Here is a 26,407-nt window from a genome sequence, read left to right on the forward strand (position 1 = left end):
AATCATCTATTAGTCAGCCATTTTAATACCACTGAATAAATGTCATGATTGGCTGACGATAATAATTATCGAAAAAACGTTTAGAGAATCCTGGAGTGGTCTAATAAGTATAATGTCGCTTCTCTTTATATATAGGACTCTATCACTTTACCGAAAATCTATCGTAGGCTCGATATTCTTCTATGTAAAAACATGGAAGTGATCATTCCGCCAGTATACCATTCAGTGCTAGTAATCATCATTCGTCCTTGTTTAATATTTGATAGATAAAATAATGCTGACAGCCTGTAAGCGCGAAAAGCGAACGCATCCAAAATTTGTCGATTCATAATAAAATGCGATTGTCTTCAAGATGAAACAATCACATGACAGAATATTAGAAACAAATGAAGTACATAAAGCTCAGCAGGCATTCAGCTATTAGTTAAAATTTACTTTGAATGTTTGAAATAAAAACATCTTTTATTCCGATTACTTGCATTTTAACGCGTTGCTTATGAATTATTTTAAAATTATACAAATTTATTTTTATCGTCTCTGTAAATTACATCCGTTAAATAATATATATCCATACAACATTAAATATCGCTGCTTTTCGAGAATGGAGAGGAAAAATTCTTCCCAAATAATTAATTAGAGAATAAAAGTATTCATATATTCTTCATGTACATGACGATCAAACTGAATGTGTACTCGCCGTTGGATTAATATAAACAATAATAAAACTTTATTTGCCACAATCAGTAATATCTAACCATGTTAAGTAATATACACCATTTTTTTCGAGTAACTATAGCACGACGCGTGATATACAATAAATAATTTTCTTCCTATTTTAAATGCCGCAACAAGACGTAAAATACAATTTGACTTATACCAACATAATTTTAAATTATACACAAGTGCATGCAAACTTGTCACGTGTACGTAGAAATATAGATATATATATATATATATATATATGTATATATATTTATATACATATATATTTTTGTTTATTTAACATAACTCTAATAATCTTTATTCGTAATTTATTTTCAGATATAACGGTTTATCAAAACCATATTTTATTGGTGAATAAAGCCATTAAACAGCATTAATAAATCGATGCGCCGCAGTGTCGGAGACAACACTACGTGGAAGTACGCGAATATTTATAAATGTAACATTCTAGATCGGTATTCATAGCCCATTCTTACATTTAAGATCGTCCAAAACTATTATAAATTAAACAGATTTATATATCGATTTACATCTCAAGCCATTACTTAAGACTGTCTAAAAACAAAAATTAATTATCTATGAATACCGGTTCTATTGAACTCTTGTAACAAAACTTTACAATGCTAAAATCCACCACAAAAAATTTTATACATTTGTTACTTCCATTTGTGTAAAACAAATTGTTAAAGACGCACGCGTTATGCTCAGTTTTTCCGATATTTTACTTCAATGATTAAAACTTTTACACGAAAAGAAAAAAATGCAATTTGCCTCATTGAGACGATCGCAAATGAGAGACCTCTGAATCAGTGTACATTTTCCATTATTTGATAATAATCACATATCTGATACAATTATATATTAAAAGTGTAACATTATATAACTATATTCTTAGAGCTTGGTCAGAATTAATGAGCGCCACTCGGATCATTTGCAAGCTTATTACTTCAAAGTGTATGCACCTGTTTGTGTGATCTTTCTCTCCCCCAATTCGGTGGCTCTTTTTAAATTCGCTATTCTGCATGACCGCGAGAGGACTTAAATTCCATAAAGCAGACTTAAAACTAAACTTCAAATGCAACGTCAGCTTTATCATATCGCTGTATTCGTGTGAGTACAGGCGCGTACCGTCATCGCATGTTGTACAGCGGAATACAAGTAATTCAACAAGAATCTACAATGGAATATGTATGTTGTTACATGCCACTGATTCGGCTTAGCGTTTTTGGTAGAAAATCTTTTGTACATATATAAAAACATTAAAAGACACGAGCGTCAGCACGCTGATCGGCGAACTGTACGCCCAAATAAAGTCTTCACGTAGTATAACTACCAGCTTTTTCGGAAATGTGTTTTGTGTATTTCCAATGCGATATTAAAAGCCGGCGTTTCGCTTCTTTATCCGGTTACCGTTACCAAGTAATAAAATATTCGGCCGAACGTCCAGAAATATATTCATGAGCGACAATTTCAAAGATTTCTGTAACAACAGCGTGTGCGTAGTGTGCTCCTGTAACAGTTCTGCCTCCAATATACGATCATGCGGTCAATCGCTCTTTGATTTTTCGGTGGTCTCGCTATGATCCGCTTTTTTCTCTGCATCATAGCTTTCTGATTTTGTTTCAGTCTCCCGTTGACTACCTTCATCCTCTTCATCGGAATAATTTGTCGGTGCTTCGCCAGGCTTTAATAATTTCCCAACATAATCGTATCTTTCTGTAATTAAAGCAAATTTATCTATAATATTATCATTCTTGTAAATAATTTAGTTACAAGTTTCTATATTTATTTTAAACATCACGTTTGTAAGCTAAAACGGATGCAAGCAATAAAAAAAAGCCTTGAACTATGCTCTCATTCATTATTCATGAGAGTCAATGCTTTTGTAATATTGACTTAGAAATAGAATATGTTATCTTATATAGGTGAAAAAAACATGTTAGAAAGAACATTTATTTACATAGAATGTAAAAGTTTATATCCTATCAATAAGATGTTTAACTATTATATAAAGCTACGTTCGGTTTAACGCTCATTTACTTTAAACGCTTATTATCATCGTTCTGTCTTTAACGTTCATTAAACAAGAATGTGAAACAAGAATGAAAGCATCGAAAGTGCTGAAGGTGTTCGAACCAAACACAGCCTACGTCATCCTAGAACGCGTGCTCTACACAGATAACACTTCCAAAAAAGTGTTCTATTAATGAGAATTGATGTTAAGATAAGATCGAGTTTCGTATTAATTTCTTTACATATATAATTTACATATAATAAATATATTAAAGCAGTGCCGCGGGCTTTATATCTCATTTCCTGTTGTTGGAAGAACTATCGTTTATTCAATATACTTTACCTTTGAATTGTTCTTCCCACTCATGGATAGAATTCATTTCTGTAGTGTTCAGGTCACTTAGATCGTCATATTTATCCGTCGCTGCGGCCACTTCAAACCTTGCAAGTGCTCTACTGGCATCTCGACCACCAAATGTCTCATAGGGTCCACCTATAACAGTATTTACTCTGTGAAGTTTTATATAAGCATTAAGTAAAAAGTATAAATGAATTTGTGTGGATTGAAATTTATAAATCAAGTCTTTTTTTCTACTAATAATAACTAACTTTAAAATAGAAATTCCATAAGTGATATAATACTCATTTCTTACATATATAAATTGTATAATCAGTGCATTGTTGCAAAATAGTTTCATCTCTCATTTCTTTCTTTGTTAGAAGAACTATTATCGCTTATTCAAAACACATAATTTTAATTATGCATGAAAATTGAAGCAAATAAATCTTTCTCCCCCCTTCCCCTCATAAAATCCATTTATACCATATATTTATACCATATATTAATCATAAGATTTTCGAAAGATTTTTGCACACATCATGTACAATCTCTTTTGACTAAAGGTATGTAACTAATTCTTTATACATTTGACTGCATTCGGCAGAAAAAGCAACTTCGCAAATATCGTAAGATTCTTTAATATGATTGACTGCGTTTAGCAGATTGTTTATTTTACAACTGTTAAAAGTTTTCTTCACTTTGATTGGATTATACTTTAGATACTAGAGAAATATATTCTATCTTTCGCGAAGAAAACTGTCAACGATTGCAGAATAAACATTTTGCTGAACTTGACCAATGGCTGCATTCAATAAAGAAAGCAGTTTTGTAAAATTCTTTAATACGTTTGATTCTTGCCTTAGGGATCTAAAGTACAAAATAATCATTAAAGAATTTTACAACAGTTGTAGAGCCGTTTTTTTCTGTTAAATGTAGCTATTAGTGTACACATTTAAATCCAGTGAAAAACCAAAGATCTATCATATCAGACTAAAGTATTTTATAACTGTGGCCAAGCTGCTTTTCTGTTGAACATAGCTTTATCTTTATTAAAAATCAAAGAGAATGTAAAATAAGAAGAACGAGTGTCCGACATTCCTTCGTATCCCAAAGTGATTGTCAATCGCTTATCTATTTTATCGTTTTGCGGTGGACTTATCGATTCCGAAAACAATTTTCCGTTCTCGAGTTTCGTAAATTGTACGTTTGTTCTTTCAGCTGATTTTTTTCAAGTTTATCTTTCTTTTTTTTCCTTCATAGTGGAAAGGTAAACCGTAAAAAGAACAGCTTTATGCATCCCGTCCGTGTTACATACTTGAGCGAAACCTCCTCGCTATACGTCACGGAACGTGATAAACTGCTATCGTTAGCTTAGTATCGCGGCGCAATTGGAGAGGCACAATTGGTCGTGACGATCGCGAGACTTTCGCGATTTTATTTTTGCTCGCGCAGTGCATGATATCATCGGACACTCCTTCGAGACTAATGTAAAAAAAAAAAAACTGCTAATGAAGTCGCGGAGAGAAAAAGAAATACAGATTGAAAAGAAAAAAAAGGAGAGAGAGAGAGGGGGGGAGAGAGAAGGGAAGAGGAAGAAACGGAGGACAAAATTATGATTGGGAAGAGGGGGAAGGGGAAAAATATCGTGCAACAAGCGCGATCTGTGCGACAGAGATCGGCGGGTGAGGGAAAATTGATCCGCTGATGCGAAGTGCCCCGGCGGCGGCGACTCACCAGGGCCGTAGAACCTGGCGCCTCTGGTGACGTCGTACACGCTGCCATTGACGGCGACGAGTATCCGACCGTCCGCGCCCTTGCCGTCGTACTTGGTCAGCTCCTCGATCGCGAAATCGCGGCGTAGCTTCGGCAGCTTCTTCACTTCCTGCACGGGCTCTTCGGTCCGCGTACGGCTCTTGACGATCTTGTAGACCAGGATAGCGATCACGCCCACGAGGGCGAGGTTCAATGGACTCTTGACGATCTCGGCGATGAAGTTCGACAGGAACTGCGACTGCTGTTGCTGTTCCGGGGTCGCGACGGCCGGCGAACCGATCTTCTCGGCCATCTTGACCAAAACCAAACTGACTTGACCACTGAGGACCGATCTCGTCTACCCAGTGGACGAGAAGTACAGAGAGGTGTGCCGGCGAGGAAAACGAGAGGTTACGATCAACCGCGCCGGGAGAGAGAAACCGAGACGCAGCGTGCGCGCTCCCGAACTTGTATGATGCGTGCAGTTCGTGTACGCACGATGACGTCTATGTGTGCGACGCGTGCTTGTCTCTTACCGACGAGAACGACAGAGAGAGAGAGAGAGAGAGAGAGAGTACCGCAATACACTAGGAAGCAGGGTGGCGGGAAAATGGAGAGGAACGTCGGGAAGCCGCGAACTAATGTCGGCCGACTAGGCGCCGCTCGCCGATGAGAATGACGACTCGGATTCGGCGCGCGCGACGATAATCGTACGACACGAACGATGCGTACCGGTGCGCGTTACGTCGTTACGTATGGTTTCCCTTGCCTCTCCCGCCGCGCCGTTTTTCTCTCCTTTCCACTCCTTTCCCTCCGCCCATGTGGACGTATGCGATGCAGAGAGACGAGAGAGTCGCCTTTAGTTGCCTTCTACGTGGCTGCACCGCGGTGGTGCGTCGCAGGGCCGCACGTACTGGAGAGACTCGGAGTACTCTCAGATTCCAGTTTGCCCGTAAACGATTTTGACAAAATTCCTTTACGAGAGAGAGAGAGAAATACTTTCGAAACTTTTACAGGAATTCTAAAGAGTAAGATTTTACTCTTAAAAATTAAAAATTGAGTCACTCTTTTTCAAGACTGGCCCAATTTATACTCTTTAGTGTGTCGAGATTCCACAGACTTTAGAGAATTGTATATGTAATAGGATAATAGAGTATATCTATACAAGACGATAAAAGTTAAAGTGATATAGTATATATATATAAATTTTATGTACATATATATATATATATTATCATATTTCTATAGTAGAATTTCGACAAAATCGTTTGTGGCCGGACTTTGATATACATACAGGGTCTCTAATATGGTCCCAAAATTCAAAAGACGATCGCGAGAGGCTGTTTTCCGCATGAAAAAGATTTGTTCACGTTACTCTTACACTTCCTAAGCAGAACACAAGTCATCATGACAGCAAAATGACGTGACAATGACTCCAAAATACTAAGTTACTTTTCAATCATTTATAATTCATTTTAATATATCATTTTTTTGTAATTTGTTGTTTTGCTTGGGTTCTCGTACTCGGAATCTTCTTTTTCTCTTTAATGTTAAACTTTAACGTCAAGTACAAATATTTTAATATAAAGATTTCAAAAGCAATGCCATTTTAATATGTCACAGCTCGTATGACATACTTTTCAATTTTCGTAAAAATTAGTTTTCCAATAAGATCATAAATAAAACTTACGAATTAATTTATGAAATATAAATTAATTTGCCAATTAATTCGTCTTTAATTTAATAATTAGTTACATTTTACTAGTTTATTAATGTGTTCTAATTAATTGCCTTTTTTTCGTCTTTTTTTACCTTCATTTTTCAGATTACAATTTTCAATTCTAATAAACCGTGCAGCCCGCGGCCATAAATCTCATAATTTCTGCTTCGAAAATCATTAACGACTCATTATTATTGCTGAGTGCATCGATATACGTATATCGTGATAGACTAGTAAATATATGATATATAATATAGCAAAAAATTAAGACTTTGCATCTTAGCGATTGACGTAACTAGTGTCAACGTACACATAGAATGTCATGATATGAAACGACGAATCTTCGCAGTTGCGTGTGCTCAGCTTTTCGGACATTTATTTCGACATTTCGATGATCCATTTAAAGTTTATAGGAACTTGAAAACGTTTCTAGTTAATATAAAATGAAATATATACATATATCTATGTTATAATTTTGCATTCAACGATATAATACCCGTTTCTAATGTAGATTATAACTTCAATCTCAATTAAATTCATTTTCTTAAATACTTGAAACTAGAAAAATATAAGAATAAATTGAATTAAAATTAAAGTTAATCTACATTGGTAGAAATAGACATAAATATTATAACTACATGTAATATAAATATATGATGTTACATAACAGTTATATTGTTGAATGTTGGACTCTAGCGAAAATAAAAATCAGAGTATAAGTTGAACATAAGGAAAAGATAACAGAAAAATAAATGAAACTTCTAAAAGGGGCGAAAATTGAAACAACAAAATATAAAAGAACGCTCAAGTTTCGTCTACGCTTCTTTTTATACTGTCTCTTTATACGATTATTCGATTTACGTTCCGATTTTTATTTCTGCCAGGGGAATCATAACTTGATGTTATTTTTAACTGGTGTCCACTGGGTTAATTGTATCAATATATACAAAGTATATAATTATCTGTACTTCTGTATTACTTAGTTGTACTCATTTGCTTTTCCGCGAAGCCTAGAATGCCGAGTGTACCGTTTCTCACTTCCTCTCTCCTTGTCGAGCGAGAAACAGTTATGTCGCGACGGGAGGAAAGAAGATTACCGAGCATCGACTGGGAAATTATCGTTCCTCTATCGTGAAATTTTCTTATATAAATTTCATAATAAAATTATAAAAAGATCGCTTTCCCGCCTTGTTATCAATTTTATTTCAGAGTCTCGGTCACATATTTAGAGTCTCGTCAAAGACCTGTATCTAGTAATTTACGAGAAGAAGAAAAACGTATATAATTATGCGCGTCGATTCTTCAAAGTCATGCTATGTAAAGTCACGTGCTCTAGATATGTCTCATGCATACATTGCGCCGTCGCGATTAGGTTAGTCTCACTGCAATTATGACTGTCACGGGACCGAACGAATACTATTATGATTATAACAGCATCCTCGTTACTTTTACTTTTTTCTTTCTTTTTATATAACGCAAAACAACTCGCGAGGTCGCGAGACCAGCAACTCTATCCATCCTAAAATTCCATGCCTATTATATTTTTTGTCCATCGTATACAGTGAAATATTTATACATATAATCATTTTCTGAAATTCAGAAATATTTTAAAATGTTGTACTAAAATATTTTACCAAACTATTTTAGAAAGAATTTTGAAAAATATCTTGAAAGAATCTTTAAAGAACCTTGAAAGAAATATTATAAGTACAAGAATATTTCAAAACTCTTTTCTAAATATACTTGTATTTAAAAAATATTTTATAGAAAAAATTTCTGAAATATTGCAATAAAATATTTTAGAAATATTACAGTAGTAATTACAATCGTTTTTTTTTGCAAAACAATTAAATCACGAAAATGTTAAAATAACATTAAAATAAACCATAAATGATTAAAAGTAACTTTGGTAATGATTTTAGCGTCAGTTTGATATTATGACTTGTGTTTTCCTTGGGTTATCGTGGCTTTTTATTCGAGATATATTCATTTTTATTAATGTCTATTGATATATCTATCTAAAAGTAGACTATTTATACTTTTATACAAACGTTTAGCTATAAACATTTTAAATGTTTTTATAATATATAAAAACATTAAATTGATATAAACGTTAAATATAAATTTATTATAAAACCGTCTAAATGCCTTATTTAAAAACGATATTTTGAATGATTTTTTTTAATTAACAAAAAAGAAAAGATGTTAAATAAACATTATAAATGTCTTAAGCCTCTATTAAACTAGAAATTGAAATTGAAATTAAAATGAAGTTTATTGAACATTGGTTTTTTTTATTCGTTAATTTTTCAATCTCAATCTTTAGTTATTTAATACAAGCTTTATGTTTTTATAACGTTCACAACGTATCAAATTTTATAAACGTTATTTTTTAATTTATATGTTTATCATGCGATTTTTTTTATGTTTATTAAACGTATTTTGGTCTGTAATGCTCGAATATTTATCAATTTTTATAGTTTTAATTTTTAAAATAAGAAAAAATATAAAGCTAAATTGAAAAATTGAAGTTAATTTACGTATACACACACACACGCACGTACGCAATATATTAATAGAAATTATATATATATATATATATATAAACAATCTCTTTAATTTTTCTCAGAATGACTAATTTTTTTTATTACTGCACTGTGAGATTTTTTCTTTTCAAACTTCGTCAAATTTCAAACAAATATCTATTTTATTTTAAGTGTAGAGAGTGTATATCATAATTTAATCCGACTATTAAAAATAGTTTTCGATCATAAATACATAAACAAGCTATAGCTTGTCTTTTCTTTCATATGAAAGAACAAAACTGATTTGTTCTTTATTTTCTTTTGTCCTTTTCTTTCCTGTAGCATCCATTTGTATCTATCTTGTTTCAAGTGACAAATAACTGCAAAAAACAGGCCTAATAATATTTTGTTTCTATAGATTCGTTCAATATATCATGTATTAGAATCAGTCATTTTATTTATGGCAATCATCTACATTAAAATGCAATTCGCATAGCAAATGACAATAAGTCTTTTTATACATATAATATATATAATCTACTTATACTCTGATAAATTGTACTTATAGTGGACGGCACTGTTGTGTCGAGAATACTGACGCTTTGTCAATCGCTCTTCCAAGTCAATAGGAATAGTCTATTTACTACCGCTATTGTTTGTAGATAAAGGTACCGCTATCTCCTAATTATGTCGCATTTACCCGAGGTAATGCGATAATAACAAGGCACCTCTGATTCGTGCAGCACATATGCAAATGTCTATATAAACTCTGTCTCTCTATTGCACCCCTAGTTTACGTAAGTTATAGTTGCCGCTTATACCTTTATGTACTCTTAAATATGTAAAAAGTTTATACATATTTAAACTTTCATAATCTTTTACATGTTTAAGCCTTTATAATCACTTTCTCCTCCTGATAGTCGAGGTATGGACGGATATCAGTGACGGACGATACAGCTTCGGAATTAACTCTCTCCGAACACATCGGACAAGTCTCCTCGGATTCAACAATTCTAGATGTAATAAATTATATTGTAATAGATAATCTTAAATAATATTTACATTCTTTTATGATATCGTGGTAAAGAATTTTTTTCAAAACTTTTATACAAATTTCATAATTTTTCAGAGTAATTGTATACCTTTTCGAAAAATTTCTCTTCTAAACACTTTTTTTTAAATGTCTTCATACGTGATTTCTAAAATTCTTCATACGTGATTTCTAAAAAAAGTTTTAAGATTTTTAAGATTTGTTTAATTTCTATAATTTTTTATACAATTTAAAAAAATTAAATTTTTTCAGAAATTATAAAAAATGAGAAATATCCTAGAATATATTTCAGAAAAAATTCTATAATATAAATTTTAAGAAAAGATTTTCTCGAAAAGAGAGTTGTAGTATTTTTCTCTGAAAAATGTTTCAACTTGCATAAATATTCCGAAAAAAATTTTGATCAAGATATTTACCTTAGAAATTCACTTCTAATGGCTGGAAAATCGCATTGGGGGCATACTGTAAAATCATCCTCCACGATGTGTCGTCCCTGCAAACAATAACGATGAAAACTTCACTGGTGTTCTTTTATTTTTGTTAGTAAGTGATAATTAAAGTCTTACCGTTGCGATGCAAAAAGGTATTGTGTTTTTACACTTATCACAGGTTACTTCAGTCTCGGGAAGTCTGCTCTTGCAGTATGGGCATGAGGTAAGAGGTTCATCCTCGTTCTCGATATCCTTTGTTCTCGGTGGTTTTCTGACAATTGCCTCAATCTTCTTACTGTATTTCGCGTCGACCTGTCCCCGATACTCAGGACGCATCAGCATCGCGGCAAAATTGAAAGCCGCATTTTTTAAGCCCGCCCGATGACATTCTATCACGGTTGAAGTTAATATCGGTACAATATCTAAAATATATAATGCATTTATTGTACCATAAACTGAGCATTCTTTCGCATTAATTACCGTGGTCATACTAACGTGAAGGAAATTTCGATATATTGTTGGCGACCCTTATAAGCATTCGGGCGCCTCGTAAATGATCACTCCTTTTCACGTGCAATCTCACTAGAATGTAGGAATGCAAGAGTCTTAAATTGGTTTGCATTTCCAAGGGTATGGTAATTTTATTTCTCTTCAATTCTTGATACATGCCGAATAGAACGTCGTGAGCATTTCTATAGTTTCCTGCAATATATAAAAATCTATCATTGCAGCGCTACGCATTTTCGGGCGTACATATCATTGGCGTAAATACATACCATTAACTTGTTCCTCGTTTGCAATTATGATCGCCGTTTTAGCCGCTTCTTTATATTGTTTCCTAGCCATGTACAATCGGAATAAATATTTCGGATCCTAAATAGAAAATACAAACATATTAGAATTGCCTAACACTAGAATGTTTTTTTACTCATTAAAAAGACTAAGCAAATAAATTATGAAAATAAAAGAGAGAGTAATGAAAAAAAAAAAACACAAATATTTTATTAGTATAAAAGACATAATTATTGAAGTTACAAAAATTTCGGATTTCTATCTTCGTATAAAAATATAATATTAATTTAAAAAATAGAAATGGTTAATAATAACCACTTGATACTTCTTGTGTTTTAAGCAACTTTTATGTATAAATATTACATAATAACCTTTGGTAATCCATCGCCACCCAACAAGAAATCTATCAATTGATTAGCTAATTTATCATCTTTAGAAGATGCTATCGTATCTATGGCGTAAGTAATCGCTCTATTGTCGTCTGGAACTAGTTGAGCAGCTTTTAATAAATGTCGCAAAGCCTAAAACAAGAAATCCCTCAAAACGTCGATACTATGTATCTATAAATAAACTTAGGATTGCACAAACGTTACAAATTTACCTTCTGATATTCTTTAGCGTGGAAATAGTATTTTCCAGCTAAAAGGTTATTTTTCTGAGACTCAAAATGCATTGCAAGGCTTCTAAAATCTTCTTTCCGGACATTAGTGTCATCGATCGTATTTACCAAGATTTCTCCGTATAATTCCATTTTGCCGTGCTGATTTGCCAATTGAAAGGCTTCATCGTGACAGTTTGATAGAATTAGAAATTTAATAGCCGAATTATAGTCATTCATCTTTTGGAAATACTTTGCAACCATTTTTGCACCTTCTATGCTTTTAGTTTGTTGAACAACTTCAACACTACGAGCTGTAGAATAAAATAATATAATTAAGCATGTCATTTGAATATTATTAATATATCTTGTAAAACACAGCAAAACAAGATACGATATATATTTACCAGGATTATTTAAATGTTCCAAATTAATTCTGATTATGTTATCGTAATCCTTGGCGGTTTCATATGCTTTGGCAGCTTCTTCGTATTTACCCTCAGATTCTTTGGCTTTAGCATATTGTATATTAATTTTTGCCGACGATATTTGCGGTAAGAGCTGTCCCACTTTGTGCCAATTTTTTAATTTTATATATGCAGAGGCAGCTTTATCGAAATATTCGGACTTTTCGTATAACTGTGCAGCTTCACTGAATTGCTTCATTGATTCTAAAATCTCCGCACATTCTTTCCGTAGTATCCTCGAACTTTCGTTATCCATGGCTATACCAACGCCTTTTCTACTGTCACCGCATCTTATAGACATTCTCGCTATTCCCGCTAAACATTGGGTTCGATGATTAGGATTTTGCACAGCCAAAGTGGACGTATTGTAGTCGACTAGACCACGTTCGTAATTCGTTAAAGCTTTTGGATAGTTTCCTCTACATAAAGATATATATTTAGTAATTATTTGTAATATGACAAGATTGTGATATGTATTTTTATGAAATATTTTGTTGAATATAAATAACTGATTAATAATAATTTATAATCATTACATATTATCACCACATATAATCTGATTTTATTTTTAATGAAGTACTTTAATAATATTAATAAAAAAATCTTACGTGAATTCCAATTGTTGGGCGTACTCTCTGGCGATAAAAGGAATCTCGTCAGGTTTTAATTTTTGTGCCAAACTCAATGCTTGTTCCCATTGCATTAAATCTCTCCTCAGATATAAGGCCTGTACAGGTTCGGAAGATTGCAGAAAATACTTTTCGGCTTCGTTATAATCTCCTAGTAATATACATGCGTGACCGCACAACAAAGCCAATTCATCTATATTTTCCATAGCTTGTAACGTCCACACCATTGCTGCATCTTCCATTTGCCGATACACGCGAATAGCTATGGCGTATGATCAATTCAATTAACATACGTGTCAATAATATAAAATATCGTAATATATAAAATTAATGACTATATAACATTAATTATCAATATTATAATTATATAACAATAATACAACAACATTACACTTACCAAATTCGATATTTAAATTTGCAATGGCGCTTTGTCCTAGTTTCATCCACGTATCTTTATCGTTTAATTTTTCGCAACTATTCCATGCTTGCTGAAATCTAGAAAATAATTCAAAAGCATTAAAAAAAAATATTTTATACACATTTTCCCACTTGCAAATTGGATTATGTAGAACTTACCGTCTGCACAAAATTTGATTCTCTAAAATCTCAATAATTTTTTTCGATTCCACAATATTCCCCACTTCTTCGTGGGATGCTAATGTTAATTGTATTAATTTACTACCCATTGTGCTCAGTGTTACTTCGCCTGAGTACATTAATAAAGGCACTGAGTCTGATGGCAACTTAGTTGTATTGATTTTTATTACTTTGGTACCTGTTCATGACATAATCAAGTAAATAAGACTCCATAATGATAATGCACAACGCTCATTCAGGTCTACTTACCTTCAACAAAGTATTTTACGAAAATATATGTTACAATAATGCTTTTGTTATACACTGCGAATATAGCACGTTCAAATATGTTCTGATCCCAGAGAATACCATCAATGTTATCAGGACAATCAGGCACAGCAATGGCCGCTTCGTTTATCGGATCAAACACATAAGCATCTAACTTATTGTCAATGAAACACAATTGTATTCCATTCGCGTCCAGATATAGTTCTTTTATTCCATTGTTATGTATAAATTCGGTACATTGATGAAATGTTTCCAAGCAAAAATATATAAGATGACCCATCTAAAAATTTGAAAAACGGACGTATAAAGTCTATTAACTTATAATATTATTCAAAAGTATCTCATAATGCTAACTTACGTCATTACCGTAAACCAGAAAATCAGAACAAAGTGCGTGACACGTTATTCTATTATAGGAAGAATTTGAATCTGGAAACATCTTTGTATCCTTCCCGCTATTTATTAGAGCCTGATCGGATTTAATCTGCGCATAAAGCAGAATTAATGAGCCTGTCTTGTTTTGAAGTTTTTACTATTAATTAAAAATTCTTTATTACCGAATGTAATTGCAATTTTCCATCGAATAAAGCCGATACATATGTCTCATTTAAACGCATGCTATCTATCGTAGCCAAATAATCTCTTTCAAAATGTATTTGATCGTAATGGCTTATAGACAAATCCCAAAAAAGCGCTCTGTTATTTAATCCTACTGCTAAATGTATTGGTCCCACTGCTAATATTGCCGGTTCTATTATAGTATTGATTATTTGCGGGCTTGGTTTATCCTGAAAGTATAATTTGCTCTGATAAAAAAAATCTATTTTATTATTATGTGTTGACAAAAATACCTTGTCTAAAGTATAAAGATGTACAGCTACTTCCATCAGACTTGTTAACAATGCTATTCTGTTGCCACAGACACTGGTTAATTTTGGAATCTCTATCAAATAAATTAAAACATTGCCGACGTAAGTTACAACTGCCAGCATCGTTCCGTCCGTCGACCATTCGATATTTTTGATTCCATTCTCGTTGGTCACCGTGATCAACGTTTCGGTTTCTTCCAGATTCTGCAAACTATGTACTTTTAGCGTATTGTCGCCGCAAGTAGCTACTTTTCCAACCGCTTGGCTCAGCGCAATGTCCGACATATAATCTCTGTGATTCTTGGTTTGAAACAATTCTTGACCAACTTCCTTTATATGTGTCGATATCGCTATAAAGAAACCAGCTTCGAATCCCACCAATATGTAACCATCGCCATACCTATAAAGTAGAAATGCATGCGCATTATTGATTAATAAATTGGAGCTATTTTATTAAACTTATTTGTTAATACTAGCAAATAATTACCACTTGTAAGTTACGATTAATCCATAACGTTTCTGAAAGGCCAATTCAATAGGGTTTTCTGGGTCCAGAATGTTATACAAAAACAATGTCGTTTTACTAACGATAAGGGATACCTAAACACATTTTTGGGTAAAAGTAACAGCTTTATATAAATATTTTATAGATATTTTTAATAGTGAGTGATGTAAAATCATATACCGTGTTTTCACCGCCTATTCTATGATCCATTTTCATCTCGCTAAATTGTATAAGAGAGGGATCGCCTTGAAGATTTATTTCTCGACGTGTATCTCCTTCGCTCGTACTGATACTTAAAACCTTGTCTTCACTTGCCAAGGCAAGAAGACCATCCATCGACCACGCGCCACATACAATGCGCTTTCTATGTTTTCCTAAAATAGGTATCCGCCTGTATAACACAATTAAATAAAACAATTTTAAAATATTTTACACATTGTGAATGCTTTCTAACAAGAGATACAGATAACACAGTGTATTAGAGATTCTGTAACAGAATCTCTATTATAATTTTATAATATATAAATAATTTAAAATTCTATCAAGAAAATGTATGTATACTGTCTACTTATGTGTACACACACAAAACTTATACTGTCTCATTCTGTAACTTTAATTAAGAATATAAAGTGAGATAGTATAAATTAAGTAATGACAAATTTGGTCACTCACATTACACTGGATTAGTATATTAAATGCTGCCTTATATAAAATATCTAAATCTAGTGGCATATACATATGTAGTAGTACACAGTATAATCAACTTTAGACTCTATTTTATATACCGTTTACAATAAATTATTACATCCTTGTTGCTAATGTTAAAACAAATATTAAATGATCACTACGTTACTTTATGTCTTTTTCTAGGAAACAGTATCTATCTCATTATGGCTGATATCCTACTTGGCATTTATGTGATCGTAAAGCACAAAATTTCCCTTTTGTGTCCCTATAGCTAGTAGACAACTCTTCTTTGCCCACATCATACAAGTAAGCCCATCTCTTACACCCGCATCTATCTGGGCCTTTTTCCCAGTTGTGGCATCCCATAGAATTATAGTTGAAGAATTTTGTGATATTATTGCTAATAGATCCCCATCTGAGTCCCAGCCAAAGCCAGTGCATAATCCAGAAATTTGTATCCGTTCCTGAATGTCTCCCTGTCTATCGAAAACCGCAACGGTGGAATCGCAACCTGTTGTGGCCAAATGTGTGCTATTACCAGGCCGCCAAGAAATACAGACGTTGCCATTGCCATGGGGTTGGTCTAGTCGATAAAGAATCTGTCATCAAATATATAAGATTAGATAGGCATTTTTCTATAGGTCTATTTCTTATAGTTGAATTAGTTGGACTACCCTTTTTTTAAATTTAAATTGAAATAAGAGTATCTATTTGATACCTGTAGCTAAAATGAGAAAAAAGTGCAGTCTACTACAGGAATAAAAAACACCTTGAAAATTCGCATAATGAAATCAAATGAGACGAATAGAGATGCAAATTTGATGGTCAAAATAGAATATATTTTTCCCTTCTTAAATCATTAAAATTGACGTTTTTATTAATAATTCCATAAAATACAACTGTCGAGGCTGCATAACCTACCTTCTCCGACGACATCGTAACGCGGAGAATTTGTCTCTCAGGGAGAAATTGGTCGATCCGCGCATTTAAATGATAGGTCTATACGGCATTGCAATTGATTGCAATATGCATAGCTTAAATATTGATTTATTAAGTAGTGTCGCTTTTGCGTACTGACGTATCTCATACATCGGCCATATTGTTTATATTTCTGTGTTGCTTTTAATCGATTTATACATGTTAATCTGCATGCGACGAGAGAACTCTAGATCGCATAACTCAATAGATAAACACTAGAGATAACAAAATCATATCAACAGTTGATAAAGGAAAAATTTATAAGATTATCATTTCTTTTTTATTTTATTTATTATTTGCCAATAATCCTAATAACTTTTTGGGGCAAGAAAAATAATTTAAATTCAATGTCATCAGGAATAAATCCTATTATAGTTAAATATATCTAATAATATCACCTAATTAATAATAATTATATATCAGCTTTTTAGAGCTCTAATGATATATGTTCACAACTGTTAAACTTACACAGTTACTGTCACTCGAATGTAACGCACTATTCAGTCATAGAAAGGAAATGATATTGAACGTAAAAAAAGGCATGCATGTGTAATTTTGTTAAAAAAATGTATATTTTATAGAAAGGATTATGTAAATATCAGCTCGCTTTATGAATTGTGGCATCGCTCTACTATCGTCCAATGTCTTAGAATTCATCGTCGTGTTCAGGTTCTCTTGTAAAAATAAATACTAACAAATAAGATACACAAACGACATTATATCAAAACGTGTTTCCCAGTACCAATTCTTTATGTCTAACGTACAAAAAAAACCCCAATAATTACTGTTTTAACTGTATTTTACATTACACGCATATTAACAGTTGTACGTAAAAAAAAGTATCGATAGTACAGTTTTTATCGAATAAAAATACGTGAATCCTCGTAATTGCACCTAGATTCACACATTGTTTCGCTCGAATGTCATCCAGCTTAAGGCGTAGCCTTCGGTTTTAGTTCATCGTAACAAGGTCTCAAAAATATCTGATTTTTCTTTGCCGGAATATAGTACTCATGGCCCTGAAATATTTGTAAATTAATAATAATGTTACACACAGACCTTTTAACGATTATCATACTTCAAATTCATGCAGCGATACCTTTGACCAATCGTAAGAAACAGCATATGCAAATATCTGTCCATTGTGATTGAAACAGCAACGTGTGATGGGTTGCTCCATTGTTTCAGAGGATTTCAGTTTAGTACGTGCATCTTTGTCCCAAAATCCGAAAGTACCATCGCCGCCTACGGTCGCTACCGTGCCATGTACCGGGTGGAATGCTATATCGTTTACCTGTCCGCGCGAATCAATAAATTATTGCAATTGTTTACAAGAAGATAAAAAACGTAAAATCTGTGTAAGATTACAAATTAGAATGGAGATGGATTGGAATTTGATCAATCAAAGCAGAAATTATTAACTTGAAAAGCCTCAGACCTGTTCTTTTTAGCTTTTTTGTACGCTCACATTTTCTTTTTTTTCTCCAAAAATGGAGAAAAAGAGAAAATGGATAAACTGTACCATAAGTTTAGCTGAAAAGAATAGATCTACACATTTTCCTTTGTTCTAATTGATTAAATCCAATCTCAACCTTAATCTGAAGTAAGCTTAACATAATCTTAATTCAATTCCATTTTAAAGGAAAGTCTAACAAACCGCATAGATATCTTGATATCCATTAGGCGTGCCATTGGTCCTGTGGCATTTAAACGTAAAGTTCTCCTTTGTACTGAGATTCAGATGATGAATTGCAACGCGTCCTTCCGTGCTTCCTATTGCAAAACCGGTCGGTACTTTCTTCTTGTCTCTAAAGATTGCCACACAACGGTACTGATATTTTAGGCTCAACTCGACGGGTTTATATTCACGAGGACTGCCTTCTAGTTGATAAACTATTAAACCACGCCCAGCTGTTCCCACAACTGCCATAGGATAGTCCTGCAATATTATTAATATTAATAATGCTACACATCAGTGTAATATTTTATTATATGATTTGTGTGTATTTACCACATCTGAGCAATAGCATCTTTCAGGCAGATTAATAGTCATTGCAGGTTTAGGACTACGCAGATCCCAAAACTGGAAATTTTACATTGTGATGAAAGTCAATATTAAAAAAAAAATTAACAATTGTGATTAATATTAAGTGACTAATATTTAATCATGAATTCGATCACTCGCACTACACTAAATTAGTACACATTAAAGGCAGCTTTAAGCTGCTTTTTTTTTTTACGAAATACAGTCAATACAAGTGCTCTTTCTATCTTTGTTATTCATTGAATGCTAAGAATATAACGTAGTTTGTGTCAATTGTGTTTCTTAAAGAAAAACCACCTTATGTAAAGTATCTAAATCTAGTGGCATGATATAACCAATTTTAATAATAACAATACAATGTACATTTTACATTCTATTATATTACAAGTTAAATAACATAACAACATCATTATTAGACATTATTAGATATTTAATTGTTTTAAATATTTATAATTTTTAATATGTTTAATATATGTATTAATCTAGTATAATGTAATTAAGACAAATGATCAAGTTTGCTATAAGAAAACTGACAGACTAATAAATTAAAAAATTTGATAATTTGCAAATATAACATTAAAATAAAATAGAAAGTTGAATATTAACCCTCAATGTCTTATCCCAGGAACCAGTCATTAGACAGGAATATGTAGATGCTTTTATCCAGTGACATGTTCTAATAGGTGCATCGTGAGCTGCTACTTGTACACTTTGATTTGTAGCCAAATCCCAGCACTTTGCTGTCTTGTCGCAACCCGCCATAAATACTTTGGTTCCATCCTAATAATTATTAGATAACTTATAAGTGTATAATATTTAATACTGTTATTTAGTTATCCAGGTAGCATGGAAGATTTCAGCAATATTATAATAATCTTGTAACATATAACTACAATATTATGAGAATGTCCATGCTATCTAGAGTCATGTTCACCATGTATAAAGTCTATTTTGTTAATTGTACTTTTTGATCAAATCATATTTTCTGTTTTATTTCATGTTGGAAATAAAAAAAAGGAAAAAGAAACTATGTTGAAAAATATTGCATACAAAGATAATGAAAAGATTTATAGTAGTTGCTTTTCATTCTTATACAAGTGATACTAAGTCTAAAGTTATGTGAATATTTTATATCCAAATAAAACTTGCTTTTGCAAAATTATCATATAACAATAGGTTTGTCATCTCACTTTTAATGTGAGTTAACAAGATTCAGTATAGCATACAATCTCGAGCTTGTGGAGATTATAGACAAAACTTAGTTAAATCTCACTTGTCAGAATGAAAAAGAATATGCATTCAATTGAATCATGACATCATAATTATAAATGACTTAAGATTTGGTACAAATGGAAAGCAATCAATATATATACTAGAGTATTTTATAAATTTTCATATGGAATATTTTTTGAGAATATGGTCCTTGATAATTGCAGATAAATGTTGAAAATATCCCGTCCACCTCAAATCTCAATAAAAATACATTTAATCAAGCTAATTATATAATTATCAAAGAGCTTACATCGCTCCAGCACACAGCTAAGACAGGCGCTGCCATACTTTGCATTGATTTTGGTACAGTCTTGCCTGATTGCTCTACTTCCCAGCAACGAACATTACAGTCCCAGGAGCCAGCCACTAGAAAATTCTGTGGTATTGACGCTGGACTGAACGCCAGGCTTGAGACTGAGTCATCAGGCGGCGAGACAACCTCAAAGTCTTGCATTGGATTTGATGTATTCGACGTTCCCGTCCTCAATGAGTTGCTTTGATTGAACATTACGTTGAATCTACAATGAGTTAGTAGTTGGAAATTTTAAGTTCTAACTAGTCTTAACCTAAATATAGGTAACTATAAATTTTTGCATATTTGGGTAAATGTTAAGAAGTACCCGTTCACCTCAAATTTTGATAAAAATACACTCATTCGACGCGTTTTTGTACGAAATAAACGACCAACTTCACCGATAAGATTTAGGACTACCGACTCAGAATAGTCCCAAGTAATGAATAATGTTTCTATTAAGATTACAAAAATATCAGCAACGGTAAATTAGCGAATGATCTGAAATTATCTCATGCAAAATGTATGTGACTCATGCGACTGTTTACCTCTGGTTTACTTGCAGGCGAAAACGGCCTCTCTACATCGTCCACACTCGAAAATAATCAATCCGAATAATTCGAACGAGACTGGAAATATGGAGTGAACGCTCTAGCTTGCTCTATCTCTGGCTGCCACTACCTAGGCTGGACTGGATCTTGCAAGTATACGCAAGACGTAAGTTGCAATCGACGAATTTAACCTAACAAAAAGCCAATTATTTCTAGCATCGTCTCGATTCTGCGCATGCGCTGCAATATGGCAAAGAATCTGAGATATCAATGGGCGAGTTCAAAACGGCAAAGTAAAGCTTGCCGCGAGTGATTGAACATAATTGGGCGCATTCAGTAGAAAAGAGCGCTACTAGAGCGCTCGCTGTTATTGGTATATTCTTCCAGATTTAAAATTCTGATTGGATGATCTAGAAGAATACACCAATAACAGCGAGCGCTCTCGTAGCGCTCTTTTCTGCTGAATGCGCCCATTGATTATTACTTAAGTCAGCGGCACACGGTGCTTGTTTTCCTGCTGGATTGCTAGCTGGATTAAAATCTTTCCACCGTATTGGCTGCGGTGTTGAAAGTGTCAGTATCGTGGCCAATCCGATGGCAAGAATCTGATATAGCTAGCAATCCAGCAGGAAAACAAGCATCGTGTGCCGCTGGCTTAAGGCTGCGCAGAATAAAAGGAACAGGGAACAAAGAACAGAGAATAAAATTTCAACCTATCAGAAATCATGTACTATGGAATACATACTGTTTATTCCAGATCCAACCAATCATATTCGATCGCTTTACCGTCTTAAACTCGTCCAATGGCTACGTTCAGCAGACTCAACAGTTTTGCAACCGTTTTATGATTCGTCTCGCTGATTGGATTATACTTTTAGATCTAAAGGAATAGTTCTAGCTATCTTAGCGAGGAATCATAAAGACAGTTGTAAAACTGTTGAGTATGCTGAACGCAATCAATAAATCATACAAAATAATATAAATATTATATAATTCATAAATATAATAGAAATAATTTATTTATATTATTTTAACAAATCTAAATAATTATAATATAAAGAATACACAATTCATAATATATTAATATATATATATGCCGTTTTTGAAATTACACGATAATATACAGGATTTTATACTGACGAATTTAATCATTTGTACTACTACACTGGATTAGTACGTATTAAAGATTGCTTTATATAAATATCTAAATACAGTGACATAATAATAATTAACTTTGACAATGAAATAATGACATGTATATATTATATTAAATAACGTGACGATATCATAGGTATCGTTTAAAATCTTCATTTTCAACATTTTGTTTTAATTTCATATAAAAGTAATTTTTACAGCTAGTGTAATACAGAGTAACTAAAAATTTGTTATAAATTATAATTACCTAGATTATTACAAGGCACACCATTTATTTTAACAAATATGTTTAATTAATAGCTAATATTTTAATCGTGTAATAATTAGGAATAAAGAAAAAATTTTTATTAAAAAGAAAATTTAATTTTGCACAAAATAATGTATTTATTAGAAAACTTGAAGTTACAAAAATAAAACTAGAGAGAATTTCTTTTCGGTAATTTATGTATATACATATAAATAACACACTATTGAGATAAAAAATATAATTAAGTTATTTGTATGTATTACATTAGGTTTTACAACTCTGAGCAGTACCAGAACCATAAGTACGATCCCATTCGATGTAATTGTTTAAATCCGATTGAGACACGCTGGGTCGTACGTTAATTAGCGCCTGTTCAAAATCACTATTCGTTATGTGCCTCACTTCCTCCATTCTAATATCTTCAAGTTGGCTGAAGGGAATGCTGCGGATTGGTTCCATACTTGCCTCCTTGCAGAGATTAGTCATATCAGCGCCAGAATATCCTGCCGATTTTTTCGCGATCCTCGTGATATCCTCTTCATTAAGATTGTGATTCACTGACTTCAATAAATTATCTATTATTTGCTTACGCGCCTCGAACTCTGGCAGAGGAACATACAATCTCTTGACGAGACGTCTTCTCGCCGCCTCGTCCAGCTCTTGCGGTCGATTGGTTGCACCAACGATTAGAATACGATCTTCCTCAGATGTTGCTGCGCCGTCTAGCTGCACCAGGAACTCCGTCTTCAACCTTCTAGAAGACTCGTGTTCCGTCTCCGAACGCTGCGTCAACAACGAATCGATCTCGTCGATGAAGACGACGGACGGTTGATGTACCCTGGCCACTGCGAATAACGCGCGTACCATCTTCTCGCCGTCGCCAATCCACTTGGAAGTCAGGGAGCTCGCTGAAATCGAAAAAAATGTAGACTTGCTCTGCGAAGCTATGCATTTGCCGATGAGGGTCTTTCCTGTTCCAGGTGGGCCAAACAGTAAAATCCCCTTAGGTGGACGACGGAGACCTGTGAAGATGTCCGGTCTCAACATGGGAAACACTACTACTTCTTTGACGATCTTTTTGATGTATTCGAGCCCGGCGATGTCGTCCCATGTTATCGTTTTACCTGAATCCATGATCTCATTTTTTATCAACTCGATCATATTTGGATCAATGTTCTTTAGCCTTTCATCCTCTACTTCTGCGTTCGCTTTACCTTGCAGTGCATTGTAGCTCTGCGCTGGCTCTTCCTTATCACGTTTGAAAGGACAAACAAATTGTGAATTAGCCGCCCCTCGGCCGCCTAAAGTCTTCTTTGGCGCCGACTTGTTCTTCTTCATCTCTTGGATGTACAATTCGTCTCTGGCACTTCTAAAGGAATCGAAATCGATTTTTTGTGTATTGGCGTTTTCATTGATCGTCTGTGGAGGAGCAACTGGTTTTAATTGTAGCACATGAGGATTTATTGGTCTGTACAAGCTTTTACCATTCATATTATTATTGCTTAACTTAGGAGGTACTTTTTTCACAAATCTGTCCAGAGTCTGATAGGAAGATTGATTATTTGTTTGTACTTTGGAAACATTCTGTTTGGTGGAACTTACATGCTTATTAAAATTTCTGGGAATATTTGTGAAATATGTAGATACATCTTGTTCACTATTATTAGGCTTTAATAAAAGTTTTTGACTTGAATTCTGACTAGAAGCCGATTGTAACTGTGAACAGATTTTTCTATTTCTTTCTATATCCTTCTTTGAATTATTCATTAGATTCTCTATATCCCTATCATTGTAAGATTTTGCTTTGCAAGGTAGAGTATTGAGCTTCTGACAAGTCAAAGGTTTTATAAAATTTAACGTAGTGTCCACATCTAATTCTGACTTCCACTTCAATGGATCATTTTTTACATCTGTTGACAGTTGAGATTTAATCTGCTTCCAGTAATTGTTTACTCCATTCTTATCCTTTATTAGGCTGTGATAATCTTTAAGACCCTTTTGGAGCAATACAGCTGCCTTATCCTCTGAATTGCTGTTCAATAATGAGAAAACAAAAATGTATGATAAATTTAACGCTACAAAAAATTATGGAGTATGTGTGCATTTTACTTACGATAACTTTGTTGTCATATACTTCATAGCGAGCGACTTGCGTTCAATATCTGCGACATCGAAGCAGTCCTCATCTTTTTTTGAAAATATCAGAGTATGATAAGCAGCTAAAACATTATTTTTTTCGTCTTTCGAATTTGGTGAAACACACTGTGCACTGTCAGAAGCTGTATGTTTATTCATACTCGATATACGTCGATTGAAATTGAAGAGAGAGTTAAATTGAATAATTATCAAGATATAATAGTGTATTTAAAGGTATCTTTCAGTAATTATTGCGATTTAAATATCATCACGTCTTAACAAGTTCATTTGCTAAGATTGAATATCTCTACATACTTATGTCAATAAAACTTTATAAACACCTGTTGCAGCATGAAATATTGCGTACAGAGATTACACTCAAGAAGGCAGCTTGACGTGTGTCACGTGAGTCGTGTTGCCACTATGATTGGCTATCAAGTCAAAACTTGAAGATAACTACGAATAACTCACAAGGATTCAAAAATGCCGATATAATTTCGTTTAATTTCTTATGTCAATTATTATAATACGCATGCAAAAAAGTATCTCATTTCCGTTTCAGTTATCCGCAGATAAACTATGTTATTATAATATGTTTAATATCTAACTTAGAATTCAATGAAGTTATTGTTATTATAATATTAGAAAGAATTATAAAGAAATGAAAAAAAGTCTTACCGAATATAAATACGCTCTTGTTTCACTTCGTTTGGTAATTGGTTTTCATGTTTCACCCATTAGCGCCTCTACAAAATATGGACATGAACTATGTAGCCATGTGCACGAATATTTCTGATGGTAACTTATTAATTGTAAGGCCCGGTTGCATCAATAATCGCTCAAATGCAATGATGCAATACATTCATTGTGGTGGAATTCGAGATTATACATGCGATCTTTTATATCAAGTTAAGTAAAGTCATTTAATGCGTTGCATTGCGCGGAGGAATGTAGCTGTAATGTAACTCGACTTTGGATCGTACAATCCTTCCTCTAGAACCCGAAGTATCCCTAATCTCTATCGAGAGATCGGAAGATAGAGCGAAATTTGATCAATAGCCAAGACAATTGATGCTCGAAAAGCTTGTTAGAATTTGCCAATGCGCGAAGTATTAATTCAATAATTATTGACTACATATTGTAAAATTATTAATGTTTTTACATGTTTTGCTTTTATTAGTGTTTTTACGACACTATATATATAAATACGTAAGAAACTTTCAAGAACTTTAAAAACTATTTTAAAGCTTGAATGGTTTTGAAATATATAGATTATAAAAAAATATATTATTCAATAAAAAATACAGAGTACTTTCGAATACGTTTAAAATTGCGCAATATTTAGAATAAATTTATATTTTATTATTAATATAATATATATACATGTATAATAATTGAATAATTGAGGACTAGCAAAATATCCAAACAAAAACTTTTGCTTCTTTTTCTTATATATAAAGGAGTATTATACAGTATTATAAAAAAGATCACATTATAATTATGCCTGCCTTTGCTTTGAATTGCTTCTCGGTGATGTATGCATTTCCGAACTTTTTAACGCCGTCGAAACTCACATAATTTGCGTGTCTAATGTTGTAACAATAATAATAGATACATAATGCTATTCTACTCGTACAGTTATCTGTTCATAACAACTATAACTTATACAGTGTGAGCAACGCAGTTTGCATCAGAACAGTACTCGCGGCGCGTACCAGTTTCGAAACATTTAATTATTAGCTGTATAAACTTTGTAACACGTTTAT

At 33.1% G+C, this 26,407-nt stretch overlaps 4 protein-coding genes across 5 annotated transcripts; all 4 read right to left on the minus strand.

The window, feature by feature from the left end:
- Positions 1-1,021: 1,021 nt before the first annotated feature.
- Positions 1,022-5,618, minus strand: MSBP (membrane steroid binding protein). Its single transcript, XM_018542308.1, has 3 exons — positions 4,811-5,618; positions 3,080-3,229; positions 1,022-2,439 (listed from the first exon to the last, which is right to left on the minus strand). The coding sequence occupies exons 1-3, from the start codon at positions 5,139-5,141 to the stop codon at positions 2,270-2,272; spliced, it is 651 nt and encodes a 216-aa protein (XP_018397810.1). The 5' UTR covers positions 5,142-5,618; the 3' UTR covers positions 1,022-2,269.
- Positions 5,619-9,640: 4,022 nt separating this feature from the next.
- Positions 9,641-16,958, minus strand: Oseg6 (intraflagellar transport protein Oseg6). The gene is made up of 19 exons (XM_018542317.1): positions 16,888-16,958; positions 16,186-16,565; positions 15,460-15,670; positions 15,262-15,374; positions 14,757-15,174; positions 14,463-14,693; positions 14,264-14,389; positions 13,888-14,185; positions 13,618-13,816; positions 13,439-13,536; positions 13,021-13,303; positions 12,353-12,831; positions 11,949-12,259; positions 11,719-11,868; positions 11,332-11,428; positions 11,051-11,257; positions 10,691-10,977; positions 10,541-10,617; positions 9,641-10,086 (listed from the first exon to the last, which is right to left on the minus strand). Exons 1-19 carry the CDS (start codon positions 16,900-16,902, stop codon positions 9,960-9,962), a joined length of 4,107 nt encoding a protein of 1,368 aa, XP_018397819.1. The 5' UTR covers positions 16,903-16,958; the 3' UTR covers positions 9,641-9,959.
- A 541-nt stretch (positions 16,959-17,499) lies between these two features.
- Rae1 (ribonucleic acid export 1) lies at positions 17,500-21,293 on the minus strand. Of its 2 annotated transcripts, XM_018542333.1 has the most exons (7): positions 21,101-21,293; positions 20,511-20,778; positions 19,595-19,768; positions 18,956-19,027; positions 18,602-18,883; positions 18,044-18,238; positions 17,877-17,963 (listed from the first exon to the last, which is right to left on the minus strand). In XM_018542333.1, exons 2-7 carry the CDS (start codon positions 20,766-20,768, stop codon positions 17,877-17,879), a joined length of 1,068 nt encoding a protein of 355 aa, XP_018397835.1. In that variant the 5' UTR covers positions 20,769-20,778; positions 21,101-21,293. The 2 variants fall into 2 exon arrangements, with proteins under 2 accessions (XP_018397836.1, XP_018397835.1); XM_018542334.1 differs by lacking the exon at positions 21,101-21,293 and having other exon boundaries at positions 17,500-17,963; positions 20,511-20,768.
- A 1,476-nt stretch (positions 21,294-22,769) lies between these two features.
- On the minus strand, positions 22,770-24,817 carry LOC108775884 (fidgetin-like protein 1). The gene is made up of 2 exons (XM_018542340.1): positions 24,619-24,817; positions 22,770-24,537 (listed from the first exon to the last, which is right to left on the minus strand). The coding sequence occupies exons 1-2, from the start codon at positions 24,798-24,800 to the stop codon at positions 22,770-22,772; spliced, it is 1,950 nt and encodes a 649-aa protein (XP_018397842.1). The 5' UTR covers positions 24,801-24,817.
- Positions 24,818-26,407: the final 1,590 nt, after the last annotated feature.

Source organism: Cyphomyrmex costatus, unplaced genomic scaffold (genome assembly GCF_001594065.2).
Source record: "Cyphomyrmex costatus isolate MS0001 unplaced genomic scaffold, Ccosl1.0 scaffold33, whole genome shotgun sequence".
NCBI lineage: Eukaryota > Metazoa > Arthropoda > Insecta > Hymenoptera > Formicidae > Cyphomyrmex > Cyphomyrmex costatus.

What these genes read in the sequence shown, in the direction of transcription:
- Rae1 (XM_018542334.1), bottom strand. Translation starts at nt 20,768, where the DNA reads ATGTTCAATCAAAGCAACTCATTGAGGACGGGAACGTCGAATACATCA. An exon ending in GATATCAAGATATCTATGCG is followed by an intron (nt 18,239 to 18,601) that starts GTTTGTTAGACT and finishes TCGCGCGGACAG; the next exon opens with GTAAACGATATAGCATTCCA. An exon ending in TTTCTTACGATTGGTCAAAG is followed by an intron (nt 17,964 to 18,043) that starts GTATCGCTGCAT and finishes CAAATATTTCAG; the next exon opens with GGCCATGAGTACTATATTCC.
- LOC108775884 (XM_018542340.1), bottom strand. Translation starts at nt 24,800, where the DNA reads ATGAATAAACATACAGCTTCTGACAGTGCACAGTGTGTTTCACCAAAT. An exon ending in TATATGACAACAAAGTTATC is followed by an intron (nt 24,538 to 24,618) that starts GTAAGTAAAATG and finishes ATTATTGAACAG; the next exon opens with CAATTCAGAGGATAAGGCAG.
- MSBP (XM_018542308.1), bottom strand. Translation starts at nt 5,141, where the DNA reads ATGGCCGAGAAGATCGGTTCGCCGGCCGTCGCGACCCCGGAACAGCAA. An exon ending in CGCCAGGTTCTACGGCCCTG is followed by an intron (nt 3,230 to 4,810) that starts GTGAGTCGCCGC and finishes ATACTGTTATAG; the next exon opens with GTGGACCCTATGAGACATTT. An exon ending in GTGGGAAGAACAATTCAAAG is followed by an intron (nt 2,440 to 3,079) that starts GTAAAGTATATT and finishes CTTTAATTACAG; the next exon opens with AAAGATACGATTATGTTGGG.
- Oseg6 (XM_018542317.1), bottom strand. An exon ending in TACGATCACATAAATGCCAA is followed by an intron (nt 15,671 to 16,185) that starts GTAGGATATCAG and finishes TGTGTTATACAG; the next exon opens with GCGGATACCTATTTTAGGAA. An exon ending in AATCAAATTTTGTGCAGACG is followed by an intron (nt 13,537 to 13,617) that starts GTAAGTTCTACA and finishes ATTATTTTCTAG; the next exon opens with ATTTCAGCAAGCATGGAATA.